General features: G+C 32.6%; 1 protein-coding gene across 1 annotated transcript; it reads left to right on the plus strand.

Moving 5' to 3' along the window:
- The first annotated feature begins 8,524 nt into the window (after positions 1 to 8,524).
- On the plus strand, positions 8,525 to 10,181 carry LOC107928201 (cytochrome P450 94C1). The gene has a single exon (XM_016859385.2). The coding sequence runs from the start codon at positions 8,550 to 8,552 to the stop codon at positions 10,017 to 10,019; it is 1,470 nt and encodes a 489-aa protein (XP_016714874.1). The 5' UTR covers positions 8,525 to 8,549; the 3' UTR covers positions 10,020 to 10,181.
- Positions 10,182 to 10,439: the final 258 nt, after the last annotated feature.

The raw sequence follows: 10,439 nt of genomic DNA on the forward strand, positions 1-10,439 counted from the left end.
TAATTTATATATATGCTTAAAAAATAAATTAAGAGCTTTTAGAAAAATTAAACAATATTTTTAGATTGATGAAGGAATGTCCATGAAACCACTTGGAAAGAATTCAGTTAATTACGTAAAAAGAATAGGAATTAATAATGTCATCATGAACAAAATTTTTTAAAAAATAATGCCATTAATTGCAATGGCCCCCCCTGTTTGTGATACGCATGTTCCACTGCAAATACTTTGCTTTCCACATTTCTCAACTTGTTCTTGTTTATTTTTGCTTACATATTACACATGTAATCTTAAAAGTGAGAACTTTTTTTCCTTTTTAAAGAAGATTGTAATTTAAGAGTAAGAAATTGGGCTGATTGAGTAATAACTTGATTGATATAGGTATTATTATCAATGTAAGAGGATGTGAGTTTGAGTGCGCTAAAGCGCATTATACTCCTATTTATGGGTTGAGGAGGGGCTATAGGTGGTTCTAAATATTGTGTATTGAGTGATTAGGATATGATTAGGGAAGACATTGTATTATTAACCAAAAGTCTAACGATTAAAGTTTTAAGATTTTGAGCGTTAAGTCTCAACATGCGAAAACTATGAGTGTATGAATTAATTAATTAAAAGATTTAATTAATTTGAATTAAATTATTTAGTTTTTTATACTTACAATAAGTGGTGGAATGCAGTGGAGACCCCTAGAATGGTAAATTTTTAATTTAGATATTTTATAATTTATAAAATTTTAAATTAGTAATGGTAAAATTGTACTTTGGCCTCAAAAAATGATAAAAAAATAAAATTACATTTTTATTATTATAAAAATATACAATTTTAATTATTGTAGTATGTTTTGTATGTATTTTTAACTTAATTTTTAAATTTAAAAAAAATCCTCTTGTTATCAATGCATTAGCCTTTTCGTGTCCCTAAAGGGGCATTGAGGTTTAAATACAACAATAATTAAAAATTATTAAATTATAGCAGTGGGTGAAATTTTTTTTATGAAAAAGTATTTTTTTTTTTAAATTATATAAAAAACAAAGGAAACTTTGTTTGAAAGAAGAAATGTGAGCTTTTGAGGACTTATGAATTCATTTTTATTTTAAATTAATTTTTATATATTTTACATAAAAAATAAAAAATAAAAATACTCTTATAATAATTTTATTATTTTAAGCTAAAATAATTTTTGAATTATCTTATTAATATCTAATAAATTAATGACATCAATTTAATTATACATTTATAAAGAAATATAATATAGTATAGTATAACTGGAAATTAATTTTAAATTCAAATTAGTCTTGAATGTAAAATTTAGAAAATTGGGACTATAGGAGAGACCATATTAATAATGCACACAACTGTAGACATCATCTCCCATCCATTTTCATGTGATCAGCTATAAAGCATAAAAGAATTCTCGTGTTTGTGATGTAGATGTTATATTTGAAATTGAGTCTTCATAGAATTTAGTTTCTTTATTTTTCTCAGATTTAAAAATGTAAAATTAGTTTTTAACACCAAAATTCAGGTTTATTATTACATTATTTTTTTATTACATGATTATCAAGTGAGTTTTTTTTTTTAATTTACCAATAAATTTAACAGAATTTTAACAATATTATGAACCTAAACTTTAAATTTTGAAAAGCAAAGAATTAAGTTGTTGTAAATAAAAATAGAATAACTAAATTCAAACAAATTTTAATTATTAAAGAATGATTAATAGTATAAATTATGTGTTAATGTCCGGTATACATTTAAGTATAACATCAAGTAGAAACTAGTTTGCATTTTGGGGCCACGATTAGTGATATATTATAGATAAAGAAAATTTATGGACCAATTATAAAGTATCACGTCTCAAGATAAAATTACCATGGGTGAAGTTGAAATTACCGTGGTAAAAATAATGACATTATATTTATGTCATCACTAATTTTCTCTAATTAATTTAGTTTAATTTGATTAAGTGATAAATATTAAAATTTTATATTATCACTAATTAAAAATAAAATGTTGAAGTAATAATATCAAATTAATAAGAGATAAATAATAAGAGATAAATTATATCAAATTATATTATTTATCTTCCATTAATTAAATTAATAAGAGATAAATAATAAATAAAAGGGTTTAAATTCTTATAAAACAATCAAATGGAGCAGTTAAATTCTACGATAACTCTTTTTTATTCAAGCAATTCTACAAATTCACAAGTTCAAGAAGCCTAGAAAATTTTACAGATTTCTCTAAAGAAGCTCAACAACTTAAAGAAATTCTAAAGAATGTTCATTAGTTATGGAGAAAAGTTGTCTTCTGATCCAATTTAATCATGGAGAAGAAGATAAAAGTTATTTTTGAATAAAGGAGTCACCTTTCGATCCAAATCAGCTGAAGAAAAGAGATCCGAAACCGTTTTAAGAGCAAGTTGTCACGACACTTGAAGCAATCCAAGTCAGATGACCCTTGGATCAAAGTTAAATCGGAAAGAAGAATCAATTGATATTTTTCTTTGTATTCAAGAAATTTTAAGAGATTGTAACTCTCTTTCAAGTTATCAATAAATTTGACGTCGAATTTCCAAGTCAATATTTTACTCGAAATTTGTGTGTACAAATTTCTGGCACACCTAGTAAGACAATCTTTGTCTTTTATCTTTTCTCTTGAAAGTCAAGATCCAAACCCATTTTAAGAGCAAGTTGTCATGACACTTGAAGCAATCCAAGTCAGATGACCCTTGGATCAAAGTTAAATCGAAGAGAAGAATCAATTGATATTTTTCTTTGTATTCAAGAAATTTTAAGAGATTGTAACTTTCTTTCAAGTTATCAATAAATTTGACTTTGAATTTCCAAGTCAATATTTTACTCGAAATTTGTGTGTACAAATTTCTCGCACACCCAATAGGACAATCTTTATCTTTCATCTTTTCTCTTGAAAGTCAAAATTCAAAGTTACGATGGCCTCAAAAAAGATCATCATCACTAAGCCGGCTCAAGCTAATATTGCAGCCTATATATTCGGCTTCATCATCAAGCACCAACATTCCTTCCCATCCTTGTTGCACTAGGCAAAAGACGAAAGCTTCTTATCAAATTTCTTTGATGCTTGGTGGCAATCCATGTTTTGATGCTTCTTCACCAACTCATGAATCAAGTGTAGCCAAAGTTAAATTCCCAAATGGTGAATGTTATGACAAGTAACAATACAACCATAGAAAGACCAAGTGACATCCTTGATCTTATTAGGAAGAGGTCAGTCAATGAAAAAGTTTAATATGAAAATCTACTAGAGAAGCTCAGTGAACAATCCAATGTTCAAGATACCAATAATCAATGAAGTTATAACTATCGATTGTTAAACAAGGTAACAAAGACAAACAGAATGCTTAAAGTTTTATTTCCATTCAACTTTTTTTCATTCCTGAAAATACTTGAGTAAGGATATTTATACAACAAATAATACTTTTGCTGCCAACAATAATAACAACACAAACCCATTAACTGCTAGTAACTGACTTACAACGGACTTAACAAACAATATTTATCTTAACATTCTCCTGGTTTTCTAACTTTTATTGAACTGATCTTCACTCAACAACACTCGCAATGCTTCTCTAAAAATAAAAAAAATTGTTTTGGTGTAATTGGTTTTGTAAGCACATTAGCCACTTGCCTTTTTGATGGAACAAATTTGACTTATAGTATGCCATCAAGAACTTTTTCACGCACAAAATGTTAATCAATTTCCACATGCTTCACCTTAGCATGATGAGTAGAGTTTGCAGCCATTGCCACTGTTGATGTGTTATCACACCATACAACTAGTGGTTGTTTAACAGTCACACCAATCTCAGTTAGAAGTTACTTTATCCATAACAATTCAGACACACAATTTGTTGCACTTTGATAGTCTACTTATGATGAGGATCTAAACACAATAGCTTGCTTCTTGGAACACCATGCAATTGGATTGGAACCAAGATAAATACAATAGTTTGTAATTGATCTTCTAGCTTCAACAGTGGAGGCCGAATTATCATCAGAGTAGCCAACTAGGTCAAATCGTCCTGTTGTAAAATATTAACCATAATTCATAGTGCCATTCAAATACCTTAACACTCTCTTTATAGCCTTCCAGTGAATGTCACAATGTGCATTCATGTACTGACTAAACTTGTTGACATAGAATGCAATCTATGGTCGTGTAATGCACACATATTATAGTTTGCCAATAACACTCCGATATTCATGAATATCAACAAGTGGACTACCATCTGCAACAGTCAACTTGGGAGTGCCTCCCATAAGAGTAGGAGTAGCAGTCGCTGCAGTCCTGCATGTGCTATGAAGCAAATCTGAAATATATTTCTTCTGAGAAAGAAACAAATCACCACAGGAGGTGCGGTGAACCTCTATACCTAAAAAAAAAATAAAGCTCACCCATGTGTTTAAGAGAGAACTTGTTGTGAAGCTACTTGATGACCTGGCTGACTTTTTCAGATGAGCTACCTATCACAACTATATCATCTACATATACCATTAAAAAATTTTTGGAAGCATCAATTGTTCGAAAAAATAGTGATGGACCAACTTTAGACGCTTGAAAACTAAGTTGTTCCACCAAATGTTGTTTTAATGTATGAAACCAAGCTCGAGAGGCCTGTTTTAAACCATATAATGCCTTGTTCAGTTTACATACAAGTTGTTCTCCATTTGCTCCATGCATCTCAAAACCTGGTAGGTTATCCATATAAATTTCCACAGTCAATGTGCCATTAAGGAAAGAATTATTCACATCAACTTGCCTTAACACTGATCCATTAATAACAGTAATTACCAAAATAGTCCGTATTGTTACAGCTCGAACCACAGAGTTAAAGGTATTGTAAAAATTTGAACCAGCATGTTGAGAGAATCCTTTTGCTACTAGTCTTGCTTTATACCTGTCCAAATATCCGTCAGGCTTCTTCTTCACTCTGAACAACCAATTGATCTCCTAGAATGTGGGAGAGGACAAAGGCTCCAAGTATCATTTTTTAGAAGAGCTTGTAACTTATTGTTCTTCGCTTCTTGCCAGTAAAATGAGCTCATTGCTTCCTGAATATCAATAGGTATAGTAGCAAAGAAACTATCAATAGGCACAAATTAGATGAACTAGTTACCCTAGTGACATATGCTTTTGGTTTAAAGGTTCCTACTTTGCTACGAGTAATCATAGGATGAGAATTAGGAGCCTGAGATGGCTAACTTAGAGTTGGACACTGAGTTGGTGGATAGGAAATGACTACCATATTGTTGACATACTAGGAGAAGTTGATTCAGAAGTTGAATTCATTGGTGTATTAGATGACAGAGATAAATTTATGGACTAGCGAGGTGACCCATGATTTGCAACTAAGATGGATGGAAATATAACAAATTTTAAGCTAGATGTTACAGTAGAGGGACTACTGGACAACTTGGATGTATGTATAATATTTTTAAATGGAAAAATACATTAGTGAAACATGACATAACGAGACACAAACACCCTACCTGAAAGATTTCGACACCTATAACCTTTGTGTTGAGGAGAATAGCCTAAGAATGTACATGGAGCTGATCAAAATTAAAATTTGTTATTATTATAAAGTTTAAGGTTAGGAAAACATAAGCAACCAAGTATTCTAAGTGGCAGATAATCATGTTTAACACAAAAAAAGTTTTTCATAATGAGAGATATTGCCTAGTAATAGAGAAGGTAACTTGTTTATCAGATAAACTACACTACTGAAAGCTTCATACCAATAAGTCAAGGGCATGCACACATGAGCCAAAACCGAGAGACCAGACTCCACAACTTGTCTGTGTTTTCGCTTAAAAATACTATTTTACTCAGATGTGTAAGGACACATAAGCCTGTGAGAGATACCTCTTTGTGATAAATACCATTTCAACGCTTAAAATCATCCCCTCTATCTGTCTAAAGCACTTTTAATTTGACCCAAAGTATTCTTTCAGCTTGTTGGTGAAATTGAGGTAAGACTGTAGCAACATCTGACTTTTTCTTCAAAAACATAAAGCCATGTGTATCTGGTATAAGCATATGTAAACGCCACATAATAAGAGAAACCATTTGAACATATTGGAGCTGGCCCCTAAACATCTGCAGCCACCATCTGAAGAGGAGCAGTATATTCGGATGTAGAAGTAGAAAAAGACAATTTATGTTCTTTGCCCAGATGGCAAGCAACACAATCAACCAAATTTTTATTATCACAAGGTACATTACAGTGAGTCAAAGCTTTCTTAAATGTAGCTAAACATGAATGCCCTAGTCTAGCATGCCATACAGCTAAAGAAATGGATTTTACAGTAGCAAGACACTATGTTGAAGTAGTAGGTACAGTAGATTTGACAAAGTGTTTAGATGCAATTTGTAGAGACCATTATGAACCGATCCTTGAAGAAGAAGAACTCGAGTTTACAAATCACGCACTTGACATCTAGTAGGAAAAAACTCAAATACCACCTGGTTGTCTTTAGCAAATTTAGACATAAGCATCATATTTTAGTAATACCAGGCACAAATAAGAGAGACCTCATATACAACAGACGAGAACGAGTAAGTAAAGATGTCTAACCAGTATGAAGAACAGGTAAGGCACATTCATTACCCATATACACTTTACCTAGGCCATTGTATGTAGTGTTTTGTTCTATTATTGAAGCAGAGTGAGTGAGATATGTGTGGCACCAGAGTCTAGATACTAAGCATTATCTCCAATAGTGTCAGGCATAGCAACATAAGCTTGAGGATTAGGACCCAGGACAAGAGTAGCTGTTAAAACACTTCCAGACTGCAGTGTTGCACAAAATGGGTTGAACCATGCATTTGTAGGAGTTGGAGAATGTGAGAAAACCTAATTTCCATATGGAGCCATTGTAGGAGAAGGCATTGGTAAACCAAATGAAGGCACCCATGATGACATTGATGATTCATTACCAAACATACACACATTTGCTTGTGGAGGCCAATAATCAGTACTCTTGTAAGTGGTATCAAACCTATGATAGCAACGATCAACGAGATGCCCTGTTTTTTCACAAAGCTGGCATTGAATGCGAGAGCCAAACATGCGACCACGTCCCCGGCCACGTGAGAAACCTGAAGCAGGACGATAAGTAGGAGTTGAATCATTGTCTACCACTGAAGCAGTCTATTGATGAGTAACCATATTTGCTGAACTAGGAATCTCAGCTACAGCAGATTGCATTTGTGCTTCAGCATCAAGTAGCATAGTAGTAATATTCTGAACACTAGAAGGTAGTTGACTTGTTGTTATGATAGTTATAACTGATTCATACTTAGAAGAGAGACCATTGAGAATGGCAGTAACATGCTTATGTTCACTAATAACCTCACTACAACTAGCAAGACTATCACAATAGCCTTTAACCTTCATTAAGAAATCTTTCATTGACAAATCTCCCTTGCACTGAGAATGGAGAGCACGTCTATAGAATATTAACCTAGACGTAGTTTTACTACCATATACAGTAGCAAGAGTACTCCATATCTGTGCACTGGAATCTATGCCAATAAGTTGAGGTAACACACATTGGCTAACAGAAGAAAGAAGCCAAGATGCAAGTGCACTGTCTTGTTGCTCGTACAACAAAAAAGCATGATTTTCTTGAAGCACACCATTTTCATCAGAGATCATCAATAGAGGAGCAATAATTTGAGGATCAAGAAAATGTTGCAGCTTGTAAGTTTTGATTACAAGAAATAGCTATTGACGCCATAGCAAATAATTGAAGTCATCAAGAAGAATATTAATCTTCTTGGTGGAAAAGAAGTGGCTATCAAAAATTGAATCAGAAACTATTGTTGGTGTAGTAGGATGAACCACGAATGCTCCACACGTCCTCAAAAATTCGTAAGGAGAGAGACGTCTAACACCATGTTAAACAAAGTAACAAAGACAAACACAATGCTTAAAATTTTATTTCCATTCAACTTTTTTTCATTCCAAAAGATACTTGAGTAAGGGTATTTATACAACAAAGAATGATTTTATTGCCAATAATAATAACAGCACTAACCCATTAACTACTAGTAACTGACTTACAACAGACTTAACAAACAATATTTATCTCAACACAGATAAACTTAAGGAAAACTTATCAAAAATAAAAGTATTTAAAAATCAAATCATCCATAGTAATTCTTCCCAAAAACATTAATTTTTTTTCCTCCACCCAGAGAGTGGGTGGTTGATATTTTAATAAGAATAAAATCACGTGGTTTGATTGTCCTCCAATTTACATAAGCGAATACAAGTACTGTGGCATTGTCAGATACCCTCTTAGTAACTGACTTTTGATCTTTTAGCATAAAAGGTAGGGTATATTTTTTTCCATTATTTTATAAATATTTCTTTTTAATTCCACTAAAAAAATTATTCGTACACTTCGAATAGCTCCTTTTTTTAACAACATAAATTTTCCAGTGTCTGATTGATACGACCTTCAATTCAATTCACTCTCTTTTATCCTTCTCTAATGGAGCTTCAAGCTTCTTTGTTCTTCTGGATCCTAATATTTCTTTTATATCTCTTGTTTTCTTTATTGATCAAGCCAAAACTATGGTGCAACTGTGAGATTTGCAGTGCTTATCTCACTTTAAGTTGGTCAAAACAATTCAATAACCTTTGCGATTGGTACACTCACTTGTTAAAAAACTCTCCTTCAAAAACCATCCATATCCATGTCCTTCGTAACACAATCACAGCAAACCCTGAAAACATTGAATACATGCTTAAAACCAAGTTCCATAATTTCCCAAAAGGGAAACCTTTTTCTATCATCTTGGGTGATTTCCTTGGTCGCGGTATATTCAATGTTGATGGTGATTCGTGGAAGTTTCAAAAGAATATGGCATCAATGGAGCTTGGGAAAACTTCAACATGTTGTTATGTGTTTGATATCATCAATTGTGAGATCAAAACAAGGCTTGTTCCATTATTATCAAAACAAGACCAAGCTTTGGACTTACAGGATGTGTTTAAAAGGTTTTCATTTGATGTTATTTGTTGGTTTTCTTTTGGGATAGATCCTAGTTGTCTTGAGCTTTCTTTACCCATGTCGAAATTGGCTATGGCTTTTGATTTAGCTTCGAAATTATCAGCTGAAAGAGCCATGAATGTTTCACCACTTGTGTGGAAGATCAAAAGAGCGTTGAATTTAGGTAGTGAAAAGGAATTAAAAAGGGCTATTGAAAGGATTAATCTTTTAGCTAAAGAAGTGATTAGGCAAAGGCGCAAAACTGGGTTTTTGAATAGTAATGATCTTCTTTCTCGTTTTATGTCTATTATTAACGATGAAACTTATTTGAGAGACATTATTATAAGCTTTTTATTAGCTGGTCGTGATACTGTAGCTTCGGGTTTAACAAGCTTGTTTTGGTTATTGTCTAAGCATTCAAATGTTGTGTCGGCTATTAAACAGGAAGCTGATCGTATCATTGGTGAAAACAAGGAGTTAACATGCTTTGATCAAATGAAGGAACTTCATTATTTACAAGCAACGGTGTATGAAAGTATGAGACTTTATCCTCCGATTCAATTCGATTCCAAATTTTGTCAAAACGACGATGTTTTACCTGATGGCTCGGTTCTGAAGAAAGGAACTAGGGTTACTTATTATCCATACGCCATGGGACGTATCGAAGAGATATGGGGTGAAGATTGCTTGGAATTCAAGCCAGAAAGATGGTTGAAACACGACGGCGTTTTCTCCCCAGAAAACCCTTTCAAGTACCCGATTTTTCAAGCTGGATTCAGGGTTTGTTTAGGGAAAGAGATGGCTCTTTTAGAGATGAAAACGGTGACGCTTTCGCTCATCAGGAGATTTCGAATCCAATTACTGACACCACCATCACCGGATCAACATCCACGGTTCTTGCCGGGATTGACCGCAACTTTCAGCGACGGACTTCCTGTCTTAGTACGAAACATCCAACCTCAACCATAAACGTCATGGTGAGGGGAACCAATTGTACAATTTGCGATGTGATGTATGATTTAATGGCCAATATGTGGTTAAGGAAAAGGTGTTTATATGTACACATATAATTATTCGTCACTCGTTATGACATATACATATTAGATCGATGTTAATCTTGTACAGAATTATGCGTGGTTAGTGTTTCCTTTCATCCTTTTTAATTGTAAAATATAGATTGGATTTTTATTCTCCAATTATTGCACCTATCTTTCTTACTTCTTCAATTCAAGCAAAGAGAAAATATCATCGAGTCATCTCTATAAAAGTGACCATTTAGATTTTTTTTTAAATATATAAATATCAAAATACACTCCATAGTCCACGCTATAGTATAAGAATATATACAGTAATAATTTGATCATTTCCTTGCATTAGCAAACCCCATGA

The sequence above is a fragment of the Gossypium hirsutum genome, chromosome D01, assembly GCF_007990345.1.
Source record: "Gossypium hirsutum isolate 1008001.06 chromosome D01, Gossypium_hirsutum_v2.1, whole genome shotgun sequence".
Classification (NCBI taxonomy): domain Eukaryota; kingdom Viridiplantae; phylum Streptophyta; class Magnoliopsida; order Malvales; family Malvaceae; genus Gossypium; species Gossypium hirsutum.